The sequence below is a fragment of the Myripristis murdjan genome, chromosome 5, assembly GCF_902150065.1.
Source record: "Myripristis murdjan chromosome 5, fMyrMur1.1, whole genome shotgun sequence".
NCBI lineage: Eukaryota > Metazoa > Chordata > Actinopteri > Holocentriformes > Holocentridae > Myripristis > Myripristis murdjan.
This window is the reverse complement of record NC_043984.1, coordinates 11,336,670-11,358,207: the sequence shown is the minus strand read 5'-3', so window position 1 is coordinate 11,358,207 and position 21,538 is coordinate 11,336,670. Positions and strand designations below refer to the sequence as shown.

General features: G+C 39.9%; 1 protein-coding gene across 3 annotated transcripts in view; it reads right to left on the bottom strand.

The window, feature by feature from the left end:
* The window catches only part of col2a1b (collagen, type II, alpha 1b), a 56,388-nt gene that overhangs the window by 7,598 nt on the left and 27,252 nt on the right, over positions 1-21,538 (bottom strand). For all 3 annotated transcript variants that reach the window (XM_030051880.1, XM_030051881.1, XM_030051882.1), the window contains 24 exons: positions 20,951-21,058; positions 20,390-20,443; positions 17,953-18,051; positions 17,004-17,057; positions 15,941-16,039; positions 15,496-15,549; positions 14,426-14,479; positions 13,921-13,974; positions 13,522-13,575; positions 12,711-12,755; positions 12,511-12,609; positions 9,918-10,025; positions 9,746-9,799; positions 9,569-9,622; positions 9,162-9,215; positions 8,779-8,832; positions 6,468-6,575; positions 6,174-6,227; positions 5,956-6,009; positions 4,795-4,956; positions 3,243-3,350; positions 1,313-1,420; positions 924-977; positions 292-399 (listed from right to left, as the gene is read on the bottom strand). In XM_030051880.1, the coding sequence (XP_029907740.1) occupies positions 292-399; positions 924-977; positions 1,313-1,420; positions 3,243-3,350; positions 4,795-4,956; positions 5,956-6,009; positions 6,174-6,227; positions 6,468-6,575; positions 8,779-8,832; positions 9,162-9,215; positions 9,569-9,622; positions 9,746-9,799; positions 9,918-10,025; positions 12,511-12,609; positions 12,711-12,755; positions 13,522-13,575; positions 13,921-13,974; positions 14,426-14,479; positions 15,496-15,549; positions 15,941-16,039; positions 17,004-17,057; positions 17,953-18,051; positions 20,390-20,443; positions 20,951-21,058 (1,854 nt within the window). The remainder of the gene's footprint in view (positions 1-291; positions 400-923; positions 978-1,312; positions 1,421-3,242; positions 3,351-4,794; positions 4,957-5,955; positions 6,010-6,173; positions 6,228-6,467; positions 6,576-8,778; positions 8,833-9,161; positions 9,216-9,568; positions 9,623-9,745; positions 9,800-9,917; positions 10,026-12,510; positions 12,610-12,710; positions 12,756-13,521; positions 13,576-13,920; positions 13,975-14,425; positions 14,480-15,495; positions 15,550-15,940; positions 16,040-17,003; positions 17,058-17,952; positions 18,052-20,389; positions 20,444-20,950; positions 21,059-21,538) is intronic.

The window sequence follows — 21,538 nt, the reverse complement described above, 5'->3', positions numbered from 1 at the left end:
ATTGAGGGGCAGATTCAGGTCCGTCAGCTGAGAGTCAAACACTTGAGACACCTTCCGCTGTACCTGTGCTCTGTCACATTTTATGACAGTTGACAGCACTCGAACGTCACTTTATACAAATTAAGTCTATTTGCTAAGAATAGAGACATTACTGTTCTTTATATACTAAACTTCTGACCATGGATTTTTACTGCGACAAACCCCCTCTCACATTAATAAAGAAGAATGTGTTGTTGCCAAGAGTGCAGTGACCAGAATGAGTACTAGATTTTTTCTTCATTTAATACTCACAGCCTCTCCTCTGTCTCCCTGTTTACCAGTGGGACCGACTGGGCCGGGAGCACCAGTAGCACCTGGAGCACCGGGAGCACCAGCAGGGCCAGTGTTACCACGGTCACCCTAAAGAGCAGAGAGCACCAGACAGGGAGAGTCAGGAAGTTACACTGTGGTTATGTTATAATGTTATAATACCATGTTTAAGTACCACAACACAGGAATTCATGTTTTCCTCAATATAGATACATATTTGATCACAGCTGTTTAATCATGACACTGTTAGAGATTTATTTATCATAGTTAATTTTTAATTCATTGCATTTTCAAAAATTTGCCATTTTTACAGGCAATTTTAGAGAATTTCTGAAATCCTACCAATCAGGCCATTTTGCAGCCTTTAAAGTGGAAAGCTTCCACTCCGCATTCACCTTATTTGAATTAGAGTTGTAGTGTGTGTACATGTATAGCATTACCCTTAGCTAGAGCCATAACACAGGTATAAACAAAATATAACATCACTGGTGCCAACTTCATCATAACCACAGCACTATACTACAGCACAGAAGGTGGTGTGATGATGGTATAATCTAAGCATAATATCTGCTGAGAATATAAATTATAATGAAACATGATGCCATTGCTCTCACCTTGATTCCGGTGGCACCATCTCTGCCAGGGGGGCCATCAGATCCAGGGTTACCCTGTCAGATGACAAAACAATATGTTATGTTAATATCTTCTCCTTCCCCAAGGCCAGTGGTTTTTAGAATACTGATTTATTGCACTATTCCAAATATGAACTAAAAATAAAAAATAACTAAAATAAAAAATAAACATGCACTACTAGCATATGCACAATAAATCAGGACTCTTTCTAGAGGTTCCATAACTGCCAAAAGCATATTTTAAGTGAATTTATTCCATTTTATTGCCAGGATAATTTCAGTTGTGAACCACTACATAACCACTGACTACATAAAAGGTGGCAGAGGTGCATCAAAAACAGCCATGCCATTGGCCAATGGCTATTCCTGACCTCTCTGCCAGGCTCTCCAGCGGGTCCAGTCAGTCCAGGAGGTCCAACAGGTCCAGGGGGTCCACGGTCGCCACTGCCACCAGGAGCTCCCTGCTTACCAGGCTCACCCTGAGGAGAGAGGAGAGGAGAGAGTCATGAGGGTAAGAGGCTAAGAAACACTAAATTTGAGAAAATGTGGCATCCCTTTCTCGATGATGCTGGATCAAAGCTTTAAAGCTCCTCATACATTATTATTTTTTTCATTTTGAATTCTTAAGTGACCTGAACCTCCTCCTTTTGTGTTTGTGTTTTTGTCTGTTTTTAATTCCCTGTTTTTTTTTTTTTTATTTACTCTGTTTTATTTAGTTCTTATTTATTTGTCCTCTCTGCTCTGCTTTGTGCTTAATCTGTAGCACTGATAGCCAATAAACACAATAAAAAATAGGGTAAGAAGCACAAAGAAATCAGATCTAAAAATGCTATAAGGCTCTTGACACAAAAATACAAATCGTTAATTTATTCACCCTCAGGTAATGTCATTCACATACCATGTTATTTATGAGTGTATTTGTTGACATTGTGCTGCTGTAAAAGGGTTCATGCTGAGTTAAGTTAAGTATGGCTTAACAATACAAATCAAAATCAAAATACATGCCACCACAAGTTTTACTTTTGTCAAAGAGCCCAGCACAGTGAGGGGAGCTACTGCCAGGGTTGCTTTTGATACTGTTTTGTGCCATGGCTTGTGAGTGTTTTTGTAAACACCTGTATGAGTGAGCACAGCTAAGGTTAGTCCAATTGGTTTGCTAATGTATCGGGTGAATATTGACCTTTCCATAAAAATGTCAGACTGTTATATTGAGATATCACCCACTGCAGATAGGCAATAGCAGTGAGGATTTGCTTGCAGTTAACCAGCTTCAGGGGTGGCAGTCTGCAAAAAGTGCAATGACTGCCTGAGTCATTAGCGTGAATTTTACAGCAGAGTTTGCGTCCCACAGTCTGGACGCCTTTCAGAGGCTTTTCCATCTGGACAAATGGGAAAAAAAATGAATCCTTGTAATGTTTTTTTCTTTCTTTCTATTTTCTTTTTTTCTTTCTTTTTTTTTTCTTTTTTTTTTTTTTTTAGCACAAATAAGATCAGACATAAATACACAGAATATTAGCACAAAATACTGGTTATCATCAGCTTCAATTCAAAACATGTTAGAATTGGTGTTGGCTTTCAAAACTCATATCAGTCAAACTTTAAACATGGAATGCTGTCTTTAAAAGGAAGACTCTTGTAGCTATGCTGAGATAAACACAGCTTCCCATCATTAAAAGTATATCATCTGCTTGGAGCACTCCTGAATGAGTTCTGCCTCATGCCCCTCTTTCTTTCTATTTTTTATGTGTACTGGTGAATAATTAATGATAAGAACGTGCCCCCAGAGATGATTTAAGTAGGGAAACATGGCTCATGTCATATATTAAATAGCATGAGATGTTGTTAGTCCTGTCTCAAGTTATACATCAAACAACCTAAGAGCACCCAGAGATGAGTCTGGGTTCAGGTCAGATTCTCTTCCAATTAGGACACTTCAGCAATATAACAGTCCACACTGAACAACAAGACAATGTTTTAAAGGCTGAATTATAAATATTACTTTAGTTAAGAGCCATTGTATTTACAAGTAGAGAACAGATGCAATAGAAAAAGAGAAAAAGCCAATGTTAACACCATTACTCATTGGCAGAAATGTTGTTGTTAACATTACAGGACAGCCAAAAGTACAGTTGAGCAACTCCACAGTGACTGTCCACGGTTTAGTGTGGGAAACATCACATAATCCTCCTTTCCAAAAAGAGAAAATGCTGCAACAACAATCAACAATCCTACAACTTCAGAACTATTTGGAACATTTTGTATCCTGCGTCATTTCATCTCAGTGAACAGCGAGGTACTTACAGAAGGTCCAGGCAGGCCGGGGAAACCTCTCTCACCGCGCTGACCAGGCAGACCCACAATACCACGCTGGCCAGCCAGACCCTGAGGACCTGAGGGACCGTCGGGACCCTGAGGGGCGAAGGGGAGGAAAGAGAAGAGAGGTAAGACGAGGAAAAGTTATATCAGTGGTCAAGAATTTGAGATTTTATTTTTCTCCTACCATATATCCTTCTCCTGTTATTGTTTACCGACTGAATTCAGTAACATTATATTAAGCTCTATTGTTTGTATGCTGTGTTTTATTTCTGTTTCTGTTTGGCTGTACTCTTCCAACTAACTAACCTTGAGGAAGGGTTCACCAGAAAAAATGGGGAATATTTTAATTTCACTATTATAAGACTGATTACAATGTATAAGAATGATGATTCTGTTCATAGGCTTCACACTCTTTATTGTTAATCTGCTAATCTGTATAATGTTGTATAGACAGTTATGGAATAGCTAATTCTTATCAGATAGGGATCCCTGAGTCTACATCTTATGAAATACTAGTCTGCGGCCGGATGTTGGGGGTCCTTGACACCCAAAAGGTAGAGAACCTCTGTATATGTATTGATTTTTTTTTTTTTTTTTTTTGAGGGGGGTGGGGGGTGGGGATTAATCAATAACCCACTTAATATATAAAATAAAAAAAACAACAAATACCCAGTATAAGTTACTAGAGCCCAAATCTCAATTTTACAGTGTCTTACTTAGAACCTGAAGGTTTTTATTTAATGACAATATGAGATGATTAAAACGATTCCCTGATTATCGCAATCTTCTAATCAATTAATTGACTCATCGTCAATTAAACCGACATAAGCCCCTGCCTCCTCTCTGCTCTCCCTGACTGAGCTGATCCACACGACCACAGTCCATTCGGCCACATGTTCTGCTTCCCTTAACTTTTCGGATGTTTTTCCTATAAATATCTGAAGCGATGTGACACCTGATACATATAATTCACCTGACAGAGGCTGTGACGAGTTGATTCATGGTCAAAGACGTCAGATTGATAATCTATAGATGGGCAAGGTCTTGACACAGCTGCTATCTTTACGTTAGGGTATGCAATCAACTTGATATGATATTATCTTGTCAGGGCTCGTCGTGTGTTTATGTTGAGTGTGTATGTAGTGTTGAGTGCAGCCTCAGGTGCTGTCATCAGGCGGCCTGTCAGTGGGTTTCTGCCAGCCTGTGTTGTGATATGTCGTGGTCTGTTATTATAGTCTGTAATGGACACTGACAGCTCTGTGTATTAATGGAAAGTGCGCAGGGCTGCTGTCTATTACTGATCCAATTGCCTCTTTGGGCAAACAGAGCTACATGAAAGTCAGCTGGAAAGTTGAAAGCGAACACATCAAAGTATTTCCTTCTCCATGCAGTGGACACCTCTGTTCATCTTCCTGGTACACACAGTGGGCATGTGTAGCTAAATGTGTTGATGTGGTGTTGTTTTAGTGTCAGGAGAGACAACCTAACAGAGAGTCCAGGGCATGTGAGGACAGTGATAAAAACATGACATGCTTACAGGGGGACCATCCTCTCCAGGATCTCCCTTCTCTCCTGCGGCACCAGCAGGACCACGGAGTCCAGGATCACCTTGTCTTCCTGGGGGGCCGCCATCTCCCCTCACACCCTTGGGTCCGTCTTTACCAGGAGGGCCGGCGGGGCCAGCAGGTCCAGGATTACCCTACATCATGTATGGAGGGAGGAACCATTAGTAAATCTGGATACCAACACTGTGAGGTGTGTGTAATATATTCACAGGGTTTGGGATTACGGGGAAAGCAGCATGTATTTGTGTTTGACATACATCTTGGAGAATGTTGTTCTATTTTTCTTGTGACCTTTTTCTTTGATTCAGGAGCTGTGATCATCTGTGAGACCTATATAAGCACTCCACTTCCTTCTAAAAAGTTTAATTACCTGATCAAGACAACTGTCACCTGTCTAACCTTTACAAATAATGCTGTGAGCAACGGTACAAGCAACAGGCAGGAGTTTACTCCTTTTGACTAAAACCCTTATGGAATGTGCATTTTCCTGCTATTTTTTACATTTTGGAGCATGCACCTCATTAGATAACTCACAAATCCATTTGGTAATTTGTTTTTCTGCTGCGTTTCACAACATCAGCACAGTCCAACTTTTTAAAAGCACAATCACTTTCATAGCAACAGTGAAAAACACTACGGAAGTATCACATATCATTCTGTATTGGCTGTAAGTGGGTGCTGAGGCAATGACACTAACTACTCTGCAGCATCCTTATTCAGGTCAATATGCATCAGGCTTCCTGGATGACATTAGCACAGAGGCCATTTTGGAAACATTCCTGTATCACAACTACCTGCATCCTCTCCACTTCACTTAGGAGCCAATGAATAAATTATGGACTGCATGACTAAACTAAAATTGTTTTTTATCTAACTGTAGCAAAAATATTTAGGAGTTGAGCTTAGCTTACTAGAATTGTCAAAAATGCTTCTAATCAGTACAATACATGTGTCATATCTATCTATCTATCTATCTATCTATCTATCTATCTATCTATCTATAGATTTATATTGGGCACAGTGCTACACATCTGCTCATCATTTGTTCAGAAGTGGACCAATCAGTGCTCAGTAAGGTGAAATGAAGAGGTGTGTTTAGTTGTTGGGTGTGGCCAGCAGGGGACTGAACCTACATTGGGACCAGGTGGTCCAACTCTTCCAGCAGCACCAGGGAAACCAGTCGCACCCTGACAAAGAGAGGGAGGGTTAATGTGGGTAAAAAAAAAATGATAACAGACAGAATTATGGTGTCTATGCTTAGATTAACTGTAAAACTTCACATAACAAGTCACATAACAATTTCAATGGGTGGTGTTTGAAGAGAGTGTTATTCAAAAGGTCAAGCACTTACAGGAGGTCCCTGAGCACCACGAGCACCTTTAGGTCCAGAAACACCTGTAGGACCCTGAAACAGAAAAAATACATTACTGTCTGATATTGGTGAAATTTTTCATGGAAGAGGATGAGTTTTTTCTATGACACTTCCAGTTACTTTTTAACTATGTTAGGCTCCGCGTCACGAATTTATTTGCATCTTTCATCTTAAAGACTGGCTCTCAGTTGATTTTAAAGCTATCGCTGTCTTGCAAAAAAAAATAATTGCTGTTTGGTCTGGCAGTGTCAAAAAGCCTAGAATGACACCCACTGCAGGTCCAGGGGCACCAGATGGTCCTTGGGGTCCAGGGGCACCAGCGTCACCCTTCTGTCCGCCTTCTCCCTGCTCTCCCTTGGCTCCAGGCTGGCCGTCGGCACCCTTAATGAATAAACAGAAACAATAATGAAATATGACAGCCATGGACACATGACAACCAAAGGTAGGTCAGCTAGATGAAGAATTATTAAGAAGTGATTTGATAAACACAGAGGATGCTACGGTTAATTGTTGTTTCTCCAAATATATGTGGTGAAGAGGGAGAATGCATGCATGAGGAAGATGCCATACAATCACATCCAACTGTTGTGCCATAAAGTTTACTGTGATGATGCCTCTAATGCTCAGGTTTTCTTTTTGTCACAGTAATAGAGGTGTTCATTCAGTTCTCTGTTTGGCATTGAGCTCATAGTTAGTGCTGCTGTTGGACTGGAGTGCATTTTATTGAGAGGCGTTTCTACTATTCTGTCCCTTGACATGTATATAAAGAGGGAGGGCAAAAAAAATAGAAACACCTCTCAATATAATGTAGTCCAGCACAAGACCTCTCCAAACTGCAACCTCAATGATAAACACAAATTAAATTTATACATTCTCTACAATGTCGACACAAACTGAACGTTATAAACTTTCTTAAGAGGTAGAATTTATGGCAGAGCTGTTGCATTCAACTGCATTAGACTGCTGTAGGAACAACAGGCAAAACTATTCAGATGCGCTCATTTAGACGTAAGTCTTATTTATAAGGATTGTTCTTTGAAAACAATGTCAAAATCACTACACCCTGATTTTTTTCTGTCACAGACGACTTGATTGTGATTGCTTTGCTAAGTATAAGAAAATAAGTTATGAAAGTGCGACCTCAGATTTCAAAAGATTACATAAAAAACTGCTGATGTTTTAAAAATATGAGTGCTATTCTCATCTTTGTGATGATTAGGCATTGTGAGATGAATTACATGGACAGTTTAATCTAGTTTCTAGGACATGTTAGAGCCTGTGAACTGTGAACTAAAAATGATTTAGACACTGCAAACAGTTATTCATCCTGACATAAATTCAATAATTAATCATATCGCAACCTTAGAGAGAAAAAATATACACTCTCATTATAAATAGCTGTGGCCCATTTTTACAAAACAGGTAGTGAAAACAATCTTTTGATGAACATCCTTTTGGGAGGATGCAACTCATCAAGAGCATTTATTTGATGTCAGTCTGGAGTCTTTGGTAGAAGCAAAATGGATGACACTGAGTGGCAGAAAAAGACTTCAAAATGGCTAAAAGTCTAATCTCTCTCCTCCCCAGAGAATTACACACTGTAATACGGTGAGGAAACAAGACATATGTCAAGATGAAAAAATGACTCACTGATGCCTAAGACAAAGGTAAACGTAATTGGAGATCAAAGTCTTTGCAGAAACTAGGGATGTCTGAACTAACATGTTGTAAGAAAAGCCACGCCAGAGGTTGATGCCTATCATCTCTGAGCTCATGTTTCTCTGTGATAAAGAAAATGCGTGTTAACAAAAGCTTGAGTCCAATTCTCAAGACAGGTAACACAACACCAGGCAAGCTCTCACATCCTAGTTTTTCATCTACAGAGCACAGACGCAATAGGACAGAGAGCTGAAGATGAACACATTTTAACTGCAACTTCATTTGATAAACATGTTTCAGTGTTATACCTATTCACCGTGTTGTGCTCCATCACCACATGGCCATCTTGGAAAATAAATGGTGTTTGTAATAAATTCACAGGTGATTATATTCAAAAGACCAAAGTAAATAATCTGTGTATAAGGTAAAGCACCATATTGGCAGAAAATGCATTTTGTACAGTTTTTAAAAAACTAATATAAATCTTATTTGGAAAAGAAAATTCTATTCTTCTTCTTCTTAATAGAAGTAGTAGTATTAAAAGCTTTATTTAATCAGGTAAGTCCCATTGAGATCAAGATCTCATTTTCAAGAGAGATATCACAATATCAGTTCAGATAATTACAACTGATTGTAACAGACTGATTGTATTTGTGATAATCCCATTACCATCTATAGGCTCAACACAGTGTAACTGAGTAAAAACAATATCTACCACCAAGAAAGTCCACAAAGATGACTACAATATAAGTTACTATATTGCTCAAATTATCATTTATTTTAAGGCATGTTCCTAAACCCTGCCAGCACATCTGGATCCTTCCTCTACAGTCCCACATGATGGCCTGAGGCTGATGTCCTTCAGACTTCTGCAACATGACGACTAACAACGGTTAATGCTGTGATTTGTGCTCTTGTTACTTACAGGAGGTCCAGCAAATCCAGCAGGTCCAGGAGGTCCAGTCTCACCCCTGTCACCCTGAAGGAGGAAGGAGGAGCGGCGGCAGTAAGATCTTGGGTTAATGGTACAGTCATGGCCTCGTTCCAAAATAAACATTGACCATTTTAAAACTGTAATGTCTAAACTAACAAAATGATTACTAGCAATAAAGCAAAGCTTACTACTGAGTATTGTTAGAATTGATTGCTGTATATCGTGGACTTTCTAGGGCACAAGGTAGAATCTGAATTCACAAAGGGGGGGTGGGGGGGTGGCAACCTATGGATGCATCTATTTCAGTCCATTTGGGGGCATTAACTAGACAATTTGGAGTGAATTAATGTTGTTTAATGGTGAGTGATACTTACAGGAGCACCACGGGTACCAGGAGCACCAGGAGGGCCAGAAGGACCAGATTCACCCTAGAGGAAGACACACAAGCATCAGCCACAAACATCAAGCTATACAAAAAGGGCTCAGATGCACAGTCAGTGTCAGCTGTAGCCCAAATGCACCCAACAAAAATATACACAAAAAGCATGGAAATCATTCAAAACTCAGGACTTGGTTCTACAAGTTAGGACAGCTAGCTTTCGGCCTTTTGACTGACTCATCTACAGTGTAAAAGATTTGACATTAAAAGATGAACTTGAGACAAAAAAGGCCAAGGTTTTGACCTTTGTGTTAAAACCATGTCTAAACAGAAGCACTATAGTTAAAGAGAGCAGCTCTGGTTGACTGTGCTTTTGGGAGAAAAGAGAAAAGAAACACTCACCTTCTCACCATTGGGACCACCGGGACCAGGAGGACCAATGGGACCAGTGAGACCCTGTGATGGGACAAGAGTGGATCCATTAGCTGTTGCAAAACTGATTAGTTTATGATACCAAATGACTATTCAGCGCTGAGGCGTCCGGGGTCATGGAGGACAAAACGGGTGATGATCACTCACTCTGGAACCGTCTTTGCCAGGAGCACCCTCAGGTCCTTTCTCTCCATTGTCACCCTATAAGACAAAAAAATACAATCAGTTACCTGTTAGGACAGATAAAAAACAGAATCAGATTAAAACAGATGAAAAAAAAAAAATTTGTCATTGATGCTTTGATGCAGTCCAGGCTTACTCTGTCTCCTTTGGGTCCAGGGATACCTGAGGTTCCTCTCTCTCCAGGCATACCCTGCAGACCGGGTGGGCCCTGGGCTCCAGGGGCACCAGCAGGTCCAATGGCTCCCTGTTACGGGGGGGAGATAAACGGATTTAGGATAATGGAGAATGAGTGAGAAAGATGGAAAAAGGCGCTTTATGTCAGTGGACTTTGAATGCCTGTGTGTATGCACCTGCTGCAGGTACGATAAGAAGCTACAAGTTTACTGAGGCTCCGCAGGTTTTACACTGAAACAACACGACACTTATCTCCTGCCAGCACTTTTGGCAGTACGTTCTGTTGTCTTCTGTCAGATTGCTTAGGCTGAGATTTTATGTATCTATATTTATTTATGACTCAACATCACAAAAACAGTGTTGCCACAGGGTGAGAAGACATTCAATCAGTCAACAAAAGAAACCCCCGCACATCCTGTTTGGAGCTGTTGTGTTACAGTATATCAGGTGAATGGAGGAATAAAAGAAAAGAGCTGTGAAAACATTTACAACAGTCAAAGCCCTAATCCTGATTTCTTAATCATGTAACTGGTGTTGTTCATTTTTAATGCTCACTTGATAGTGGAAAATGCACTTTTTCCAACTAAAAGCATATTTCACCAAATGATCCTCACCTTAATCATGAACCTAATCCTAATGAATCCTAACCCTAACCAAATGTAATTAAAAAATAAAATGTAAAGGAGGAACGTAACAAAAAAATAACACTAGGGCTAAACTGCAGCAGCCTGGGTTTGAATCCAGCCCAGACACTTTGATCCACATCATCCCCGGTCTGTCCTGTCTCTCTCCACTGTGACTATCTAATAAAGCAGAGCTGTCCAAAGAATAATCTTAAAATAATGCATTTGTCTTATGACAGCATCTTGAATCAGAGTGGAACATCAAAGCAAACAAATGCAAGTAAGTGCACACTTTTTCTTTGACTTTACAAGTCGCTTTCCACCAGAGTCCGTCCAGGTCAGAAGTTGGCAATCAGCTGTTATCAGCACAGCTTTCTGTTTCATCCTCAGACTGGAACGGCTCTGTGTCTATCTCCCACCATTACGCTCTAACCACAGGTGTCGCACAGGCTCTTTCTTTCTCTGCTGCCAATCACTTCAAACTGAAGTTAGCAGATGGGCAGTTTGTCTGTTGCAGAAGTCTGTTCTGCATCTCTTTGAGATTACTCCTTCACCCTGCAAACATTGACTGCTCACCTCTCCACTGTTATTATCACCATCGCCCTTATGTCAGATCCCTAATCCATTCTCTAATCTGTCCCCTCATGTCTGACCTTAAGGAAAGCCCTCTGAGCTGGGATTAAAATGTGACCACACAGTAAAATAAATAATAAATCAATTTTTAAAAAAGAAAAGGATTCCACCAACTTTATGCTCTTCCGCCATACATCAGACTGTACAATATAGATATAACAAAATACTGTGGCATGGCTGGCATTTGGCAACATAGCTTTATTGGAAATGTAGTCACTACGTAATCCCACAGAGCTAAAGTCTCTGGGAAACAGTTTTTGTCAGTGTCTCTGAAGTGGCTTGTTAATCTCTGAGGCACATTTGGCCACTTTATTCTTGCAAAAGTTACAAAGTACTGCTTCCTGGGACACTGACTGCTGTGATACAGCTGATCTCTAAGGCCAAATGTCAACCGTTCATACAAAAAAATCACACACTACTGCCACTATATTAATCTTTAAATGGGTATGTCCCGGTAGCAGAGCATTTGACTGCACATCAAGAGGTTCCGCTCATGGTGATCCTGGCGGTAATTACATGACTTTTCTTTTCAAGTGACAGGGTATGCACCAATATAAAATGTCAAAAAGATGACCAAAGCTGAACTTTGAAGCCCCATTTTCCAACAGTATGACTCTACTGCAGACAGAAGTGAGCTAGTGGTGTGATTGTACTTCAAGTAATCACTTCTTTTTATGATTGTTTTCTTCCATAATGAAAAGCTTATGGTGATAAACAACCCTGCACATCCCGACCTTCACTATCACATAGACATATAGACAAATCCCAAAGGATTTGTGCAGAAGTTACTGCAATCCCACAGTTTCCCTTTAACCCTTTTGAGTTCCAAGGAGCATGTGGATATGGAGCTTGTTTGAATGTTAGAATGCCAGAATTTCTAAAAAAACAAACAAACAAACAAACAAACAAAACATTCAGGTTATTTCCAGTAATTTTGGGGGGGAATTTTACATTTATTTATATATCTATTTATAATTATTTTTTGCTTATTTTCTGGTCATTTTCTGTTATTTTTTAAACCAACTTTTGGCTAATAATCACACCATTTTCTGATATATCATGGTTTCAGTGAGTTAAAAGAGAAAGACATGGCTGCCATTGTGGCCCGGGCCTCATGTCAAGACATGTTTAGCATGTTAGTTCCAGCTGAACAGTGTAAAGGAAAGAAGTCAATAATTGCTTGTTTTATCCAGCGGCCCCTGGCTCCGTTTCATTTTCCAAAGCTGGCCCTTGGCCTGAACTACTTGTGTATCTCAGCTCTGGATGCTCCCCACACGCCAGGCCAACTAGCGGACTCACCTTGGGTCCGTCAGTTCCAGGTGTTCCAGGCAGACCACGAGGTCCCTGCAGACCCTGAGGACCAGCGCCTCCTCTCTCTCCTGGGAAACCACGCTCACCCTGTACGGCAACACATCCAGGGACAGGATGGACAATCAGCTGTATGTTGGACAATCTGTCAAACAATCAGGTGTGAAATTAAATTAAGTCAATCCTCTTACTCTGGGTCCAGTTGCACCAGCAGCTCCACCCTCTCCGGGAACACCCTGAAATGAGAGACAGAAAGGGAGAGGTGAGATGAAACATGTAAGGTTGTCCTATAAGGGGATGACGTCAGCGTAATGATAAGTCACGCCATGCATCTTGAATGCCAAATGTTGAATGACAAAAAGTTATGTTTTCAGATTGGCTTGGAGTGAGGCAAAGTAGATACAAATGGTAAGATGATTATAGAAATAAATACTGCCAAGATTCATTTATGAAACTGCATTGCATAGCCTCAGCACTCCAGTTCATGTTGGGACAAACAGTTCTCACCTCAAAGTGATACCTCAAAGGTATCATTTATAAAGTGGAGAAGGACACTAACATTGCCAGGGCTAAGTGCATTTTATACTTCAATGAAAACAGTGTTTGTGCATGTTATTCAGTGCTATTTGATACAAATTTATTGAAAAGAGTGCTGCAAAGGCCACACAGGCACCGTGTATCTGCCCAAAAATCTTGACTTCACGTCAAATCTACATGCGGCCGTGCACTGTGATTGGTTGGTCATAAGAGGATATCTGGCCTCGTTCTTCACATTGGTACTTAATTGTAGCCTACACTGTGTTTATTTTGTGTTTGCCTAAAAAATACTCTTTAAGGGTAAGGGCACTGCAGGGGTAGGTAATTTAAGGTAATTTGGATGACACAAGTGTCAAACCAATGAAGTCTCCCCCTGTCATCATGCTGGATCTGCGTTCCAGATGGGGATCATTAGGTGAGTTTATGTCACCTCACGATACTGTTTCATCAAAAAGGTGCACTTACCTGGTCTCCAGGCTTGCCTCCCTCACCAGGGGGGCCAGGAGGTCCAGGCAGACCCTGTACATGGAAATAGAGACAAATAAGTTGTAAAAAATCTAAACAAATACAGAAACAGGCAGAAAAAAAAACAGATCATTGATCAATGTTAAAAATGTCCATATTATTTAGATGCATAGAGGACTAAATTTGTAGCACGCATAATGTAGCAGTTTCCCATTAGATCGGCTTGTGCTCCTTTTTATCCACACTTTAGTCACTCTTAGCACAGCACAGTGGGATGTCAGACAGAAACTGAATGACTGATGTATTTGTCTAGGTGATAGATGGAGGAGGATACTGTATGCTCATAGATAAAGGTGTGGTTACATTTGCAAATTGAGATGCAGTTTACGGTAGACTCACCTGGAAACCTGGGGGTCCAGGCTGTCCTTGCTCTCCTCTCTCTCCAGCAGGACCCTGGAGACAAAGGTGCTCAATATCAGAAATGTCACATATATGACTTTAATGTCAAAGATGGTGCCCATTAACTCTTTAATGGGCACCTAGTCTCTTATGTGACTTGTCATCTGAACCTAACAGCCATTATCGTGTAAAGACGGGAAATTTATAAATCAGTAGTGGATTTTTTTTTTTTTTTTTTTACATCTTATAGTTTTATATTTTAATACTTAATATCCTAAATTACTTTAACCACAGTAAAGCACAGAAACTGAAAATTTGGGATTTCAGTGATGCTATGGCTACAGTGGCCAGACTTTTGTGCTAAAGACTCCTTTCTCCAGACGTAGCTATAATTGAGGCAGTCTGGGATATAATGATACTGCAGGTTGCTTCTGAGAGCAAATTGAGAAAAGGATAAGATCATGTTGATGCTATGGAGTGGGGTGGGAGAGATAGAGATACGTACAGCAGGGCCAGGGGGTCCAGCGGCGCCGGTTTCACCATCCTTACCAGGCAGACCCTGAGGAGAGGAAGGAGGAGAGGGAGGAAGGGGAGGAGGGAGCAGGGATGGGGGACAAATACAGAGATATCAACAGTTAGGCTATAGAGGCGATGCTATCTGCGAGGTAGAGGTCTGATAGCTATAATTAAGCCTTTCAACGTGCTTCTCATGTGGAGACTGAACCACTCACATGACAGTGAAGCAATGCTGAAGGAATGTAGCTGTGCAAAGCAAAATGTCCTCTGTAATGTTATAATGTTTATCTGATTAATGATTTGGACACATAATAATCATGCACATCAACATTATGAAAGCATGATTTACACTGTTTTAGCATTGCTGTAATTGTCTGTTGCTTGCATATGTATTCTATAAAGTATATCCTTTACCTGAATAAAATTGTGAGACCATTCATCTATTTTTTAACATGTTCAACCCATCCCACTGGTGGGTTCATCATTACAAATGCATGCTGCACAACTGAGCTTTATTTAAACCCGCAGAGCTTTATTTTAAATTCTAGTGGAGATTCCAAGGTTCCCAAAGACAGCAAATACATCCTGCTGACTTACAGAGAAATGTGTATAAAATGATGCACCAGACATCTGGATGTTTTCTATTTGATGCAACAGTGCAGCCATAATACTATAGCATTTTGGGTTGGAATATTTGATTCAATGTAAGTGTGATATTGCTTTTATGAGACATTGCAATCAGCAGACACAGAATAAGTATGTGTCATTGTCCTGCAATATGCAAAAAAGATTAACTTTGAAGCTACTTAAGGGCAATTTTAAGATAAAATCAGAGTTCAACAGCTTAAATAAATGTGTGGATTTAGAACTCAGTAAAATCTTCAGTTCAGTCGAAGGTTGATTAGTTACAGTAAAAGTGTTAATAAATGAAAACCTTTTAATCTGATATTAGCATAAAGCTTTCTCTTTCTTATTTTTACATGAATTCATAATTTTGAAATGACAAATTAGTCAAACTTTTCCTGTGGATAAATGAAAGCAGGAAATTGGAGAACTTACTCTCAGACCAGGGGCACCGAGAAGTCCTTTCTCACCAGGCTTGCCACCCTCTCCCTAATCAGAACAGAGACAAAACAGTGTGGTTAGCCTCCGGGCCACGGCTGATTTGTTGTATCATGCGCCTTCTGTGATGGGACAAAGAGTATTAATGATGTTACACATCAAATGGCATGAATGTGATGTTGGCCACATGCAGGGTGTGATGTGAGCATCACCATTACCAGGACAAAATGGTTCAAGTCTTTGCTTTAGATTCAAAGACTTGAACCAGCATAAACAAGACTACACTTGTTGTTCTACTGGACCTTAATGTAGGACTGCTGTCATGAGTCAAATATCTTTTAAACAAATAGAGGCATTTTTCCATTACGCCAATTTCTCTGGCTTCTTGACCAACATTTTCAGGATCTAAAAATTAGACTTGACTTTTTATGTAATTACTCACAGTGCCTCCTTTGGGTCCGGGGAATCCCATGACACCAGGCTGTCCACGGGCTCCCTGGGGACCAGGGGGTCCAGGGCGACCATCCTCACCAGCCGCTCCCTATCAGAGAGAGGCACAGCAGGGTCAGAAGGGGGACAGTGAGTCATACATTGGCTCAAATTTAACAACTGGGGTGGTGGCTAGAAAATCACCATTTTCTTCCAGTAATTAAAAAATTTCATATGTTAGAAGATCTATCCATCCCTTCATCCACTAATGTGATTAAACTGAGATTTTCATTCCTACAACAGATGACTTCAAAGTGAACCTATAGTTCATATAATCAAAGTAACTCATATAATCAAAGTACTGTGAAAATATAAAGATAATTTTGTAGGTACAGTGCAGCAGTAATTCTTCAAAGTATTTTGGGTAATTAAAGCCATAGGACCTTAGAAGAAAAAAGTGGGGTGCACAACACAACAATGGCAACAGACTTTAGACCATTTTCATCTCCTGAGGAACAGGCAAACTGAACCAACTCTGCCTAAAATAGGTGCCAGCCCACAAAAAGAATTCAATTCATGTGGGTTTCAATAGAGTTTTAGAGTCACTAAATGCTATTTTAGAGGGCTTTCCACACAAGATAAAAGCCTGGAGGAAACGCCGGACTAGACAGAAAATAGAGCTTAATACACTTCAGGATTAAGGGCCATCATGAAAAGCATGAGCCTATCTGGCAAATTGAAGATGAGAAATTGCCTCCGTTCTGAACTGAATGTCAATGTTGAAGACAGTTGTCTGTCTCAAAAAGACTTTGTAGTCATAAAAAACAGAGCAATTATGAATATTTGAAACACAAACCACTCTGGCAGTAGGGCCTGCAGATAATGGGTGGATAAATCTCCTGCAATTCAATTTGATGAACCACTTATGGGTCATTAGGTGATGGGAGCACATTTGGTAAAATTACAAGTCCCTGCTTGGCCATTGTGTGTGTAATATCACATTGCTTCTAGACTCTGCACGAGGGCACATACTGGGGATTACTCATATTGATTTTCAAAGGCACAACAACACTTACAGAGGGTCCAACTTTTCCTTGAGGACCAGCATCACCAGGACGTCCAGTGAGACCCTACAAGTGCAGAATAGAAACAGAATGAGTCATCAGACTTCTCTCGCAGGCATGAGCTACACTAAGGCGGAAACATATGGCACTATAGGAAATTGATTTTACACCACTAATTGGGCCTTTTAAGCACCAAGCAACAGTGTAACACCTATTAACGGAAGTGACTAATGCCTGAGAACTGAATGAGACAATGTTTGAGTTAATGATTTTAATGGGCTAGACTTCTAAAGATATCTGGTTTGAAGTGCTCAAGCCAAACTTCCCTGTCAAGCGCAAAGTTTCCAAATATCAATTTCCACTTTTGACAGGTAAGGCGAAGAAGACGGGGCAGATCAAAGTTTAGATGTGGGCTGCGGTTGACAGAATTAAGATAACCCAGGAAAATGCCACATTTATTCTGATGCATTGGACTAATATTAGTCTTCAAGTGGGTTTACAGTAGCTAGCACTGTAGTTGCTATGTACGATGGCATACAGTCTGTTACTGTAGTAATATAAGCACACTTCCTGTAATTTGTTAATGTGCATCAGAAACTTCAGTTATTGTTATATTATTATGATTATTATCATTGTTATGCTTTGGCTGAACAAGGCCATTCAAAAAAGCCAGTGATCAGTGATCTGCAGCTATTCAGAAATATATATGCGGCTGATTTGTGTATATTTGAAAGTAAACTTGGTACTTAAAATTTCAGTGTTCTTTCTTTTAAACAGTGACTATCTGACGTAATATGTCTCACAACCTGGTAGCCAAGCTGAACTGCCCATTGTAAAATGTCAAAAGTATGTGGGCATGAATCTGAAAATAAATTAGTAGTTCCTTATTTTTTAGTATCCAGATTAGTGCTTAAAAAAAAAAAAAAAAAAAAAGCTAAACTGTCACCAAGGGAGAGCTTACCCTGGCACCAGGCAGACCAGGCTCTCCAGGACGACCAGGGTCACCGTTAGCACCCTTAGGACCACCAGCACCAGGGGGTCCACGCTCACCAGGAGCTCCCTGTGTGAGGAGAGAGAGAGAGATAGAGAGAAAGAGAGAGAGAGAATACATTAGGAGGTGGTCACTCAGTCATTCATTAAGGAAGAGACACTTCAATTCCCAGCCCTGTGAGGGAAATGAGTTTTCCTGTTAATGGTGTGAGGTGGTTTCATTGACTTGCTGAAGATGAGGAGACTAAATTCTGATAGATTCATTTTGGAATAAATGAAACAGCAGGAGGCTTGATAATGCTAAATGAGATGTCTGTTTTTGTGGACGTGGGACATGTAGGTTACTGGCACACCATTGGATTCAGAGCTATGCTGCCCTCTTATGGCCACATTGTTGAACTACATATATCTTTTTTCCCTCCTCATTGAGCTTTACATCAAGTCCCCTAGAAATAAGAGTGTTGATCAGTTTGCCTCTGACTGTTTGTTTGACTGAGAAATAAGGTTGATTGAGTACTGACATTATTAACTCACAGAATAAATAAGAGTGCTGATCTGAGACCTACGAGAATCTTGGAGGAGCACTTCACGCATTACGTGGCTCATCAAACACATAATCTCAAAACTGTATACAGCCTTGTCAAATTTCACTCAGACTAAGAATTATTAAAAGTTAATGAAGTGAAAAATTATGCTGCAGGGGCATCATGGACCACTGAATGAATTAAAGCTCAATAAAACCTGCCAAAACGATGTTAAATGTTTCCTTCATTTATTTTTGAAAAGCCTCTACAGCAAAGCTTTCACATGAGATACTAAAGGAAAATCTTTAATAGATTTTCACTTTCCAGTGAACTGAAAACAAATGGTGCTGTAGATCCTCTTTTTGATGTTGCTTTTTAAAGTAACTGTTGAATTCTCTCAGAGAAATTCTTCACTGACAAATATAAGATGGTCTAAATAGCCAGTTTTTTTTTTTTTTGTTTGTTTTTGTTTTTTTGCTTCAATATGCAATGCTCAGTGAAATTTTGTCAATGAAAGGTCAGAAAGTAAATATATATCAGTGAGGGCTTTTGCTGGAAAAATGACCAGTTTTCAAGTTATTGCTTTGGAACTATTGGGCTGTTTTAGTCAGTCAAAACACTATAAAACATTAAATATTTAATGTGAAATCACAATGGATATTTCTGTGGCTGAATCAAATTTATGCAAGGCACGAACATCATGTCTTGAATGACAAGATGGCTTAAATCATATTGAGCTAATAAGGTCACACACAAGCAGATTTGTTAGTTTTGTTTTGAAATGGTTTTGGCTAAGGTGCTTCAAATGTCTGCACATTCGCAAGGTGTGAAAACCACAGAGAGCTTATCATCCGATTATTCACACTGACAGATTCAACCACTGCACCACATTACTGGGCATTACTCAGGCATGAACAGGCTGTGGATACGAATCGTCCTTCATGATAAGAATTCTCACTCACCATGCGCAATGCATCGGCTTGAAAACATCATACACATTGTCAGAGCGGAGAAATTAAATATTCAATTATACCGTCAGAGATAGTTTTGAAATTGTTTTAAAATTGTTTTTCATGCAGAGAATAATAAATGTGACGGGACATAATTGGCAAACACCTGCTGTATAGCTAAAGCCGGATGGATGGCTTTCAAGCCATTTTCCAAACCGTGGCCTTACGGGTGCAAAGAGAAAGGCCTCTGCCACTGATGGACGTGTACATTTGATACTGTAGGTTTGACAACTGTAAACTCTTGCACGTAATCTCAGACACTTCCCACATAATAATCAAACCTAAACTAAGATGTATTGAAATTTACACTATAATGGATGAAAATAATCCAGTTAATATACTCAATATGCTCAGTTTACAGAAGTGTACGTAATGAGATCATGTGGAGGGATGATGGGGAAAAGGTACAGCAGTAGTTCTGTATGTCTGCTATCTTTTTCACGGTTGAATCTGAAGGATATTGAGTCAGACTGAGTCAAATTGAATAGTAATTCACGGTGATGTGATTTTTTAGCAAATATGAGTCCCCGATATACCAGCATTATGAAGAGGCGATTCAAAAATGTCATTTTCCCACTGTGACTAACAAAAACATACAGGAAGCCATATGACAATACTGGACCTCGCTTGACTGCAATTTTCAAATGACATCAGCGGCAGATGGGCACATAATTGTCAGTTCCACAGATTTACAACCATGACTCCAGATGCATCAGTTTCATACGGTTTCTTATCTGTTCCTTCCTCTGCCAAATTCAGATGTTCTCTTTATCTGAATGCATCCCCGTTCATTTCCTGTTTGGCAGCGGATTTTCCATTCCTGCTGCAATAATAAACCCTGTTATGAGACGAGTGTAACCATTGTGATACTCACCTTGGGACCAGCCAGACCATCTTGACCAGGGAAACCACGGTTACCAGGAGCTCCCTAAACAGAAAACACCAAGCCAGAGACAGGCTTAGGTTAGGAACAACAATATTATTTTAACCACTGGCTCTAAAAATGGGATCCAGAAACCCCCTGTTGCCACTGATGGGGTTCCCAGTCATCTCTAGTTAAACAAAAAATACCTATGTACCTACCTATTATATAATTTAATCTACTTGAAAGAACTCCAATTCGACAGTCTGACTTAACATAACTATTATAATAACAAGTTTACAATGATGACAGTTATTAATGACAATTATGTAGTTCAACGCTTAACAGCAAAATATCCTTAAATGAGCTCCCTGAGGCAAAATTTTATCAAATGGGAATCCAGGCTTGTTTAGTTGTTTGTGAGAATGTTTTTACAACTTGTGATCTAAGTTAATAAACAGAATGAGATATATTATTCTGGTACTGATCAGAGTGGCTGTAAAACAGAGTCATAATGTTGGCCAACAACATAAACTGTCATAATCCACTTTCATCAAATTTGATGGTACGCACTCTCTCTCCAGGAGGTCCACGTGGTCCAGCAGAGCCGGGCTCTCCCCTGGGTCCTCTCTTACCCTCTTCTCCTGCCGGGCCAGGGGCTCCCTGAGGACCAGCTGGTCCCTGCAAAGCACAACCATGACAAAGTTAGCATGGAAAAAAGCAAACAAGGAAATTTCCAAACATACCTAAATATTAGACATCAAATATTTATTTTATAGTAATATTTGTGAGCAACTGATTATTGTCATGAAAAAATCTAATTTTTGCAATGGGGAGACATTTTCCTTATTTTGGGTTTACATATTCTGTATTTCTCAAACCAATTAAGAAAGCATGAAAAGCTCCAGACAATAAATCACTCCAGTCATCTACTGCCATTCAAAACCTCCTGAAATTTAAATGTATTTGCTCTCACTTTACTTTTAAGCTACACAGTGTACTGTATTTAGCTCCAGTGATGCAGTATTGTGTGTGGAAAGAGAAAAACAACGTGGGCTAGTCTGTTGATTTGGGTGAGGTCTCAGTGGTTATGAGAGCAGGGACAAGTGTCAAAGCACAGGTTTCATATGAATATTTACACATTTCTTAAAAACAACTCAC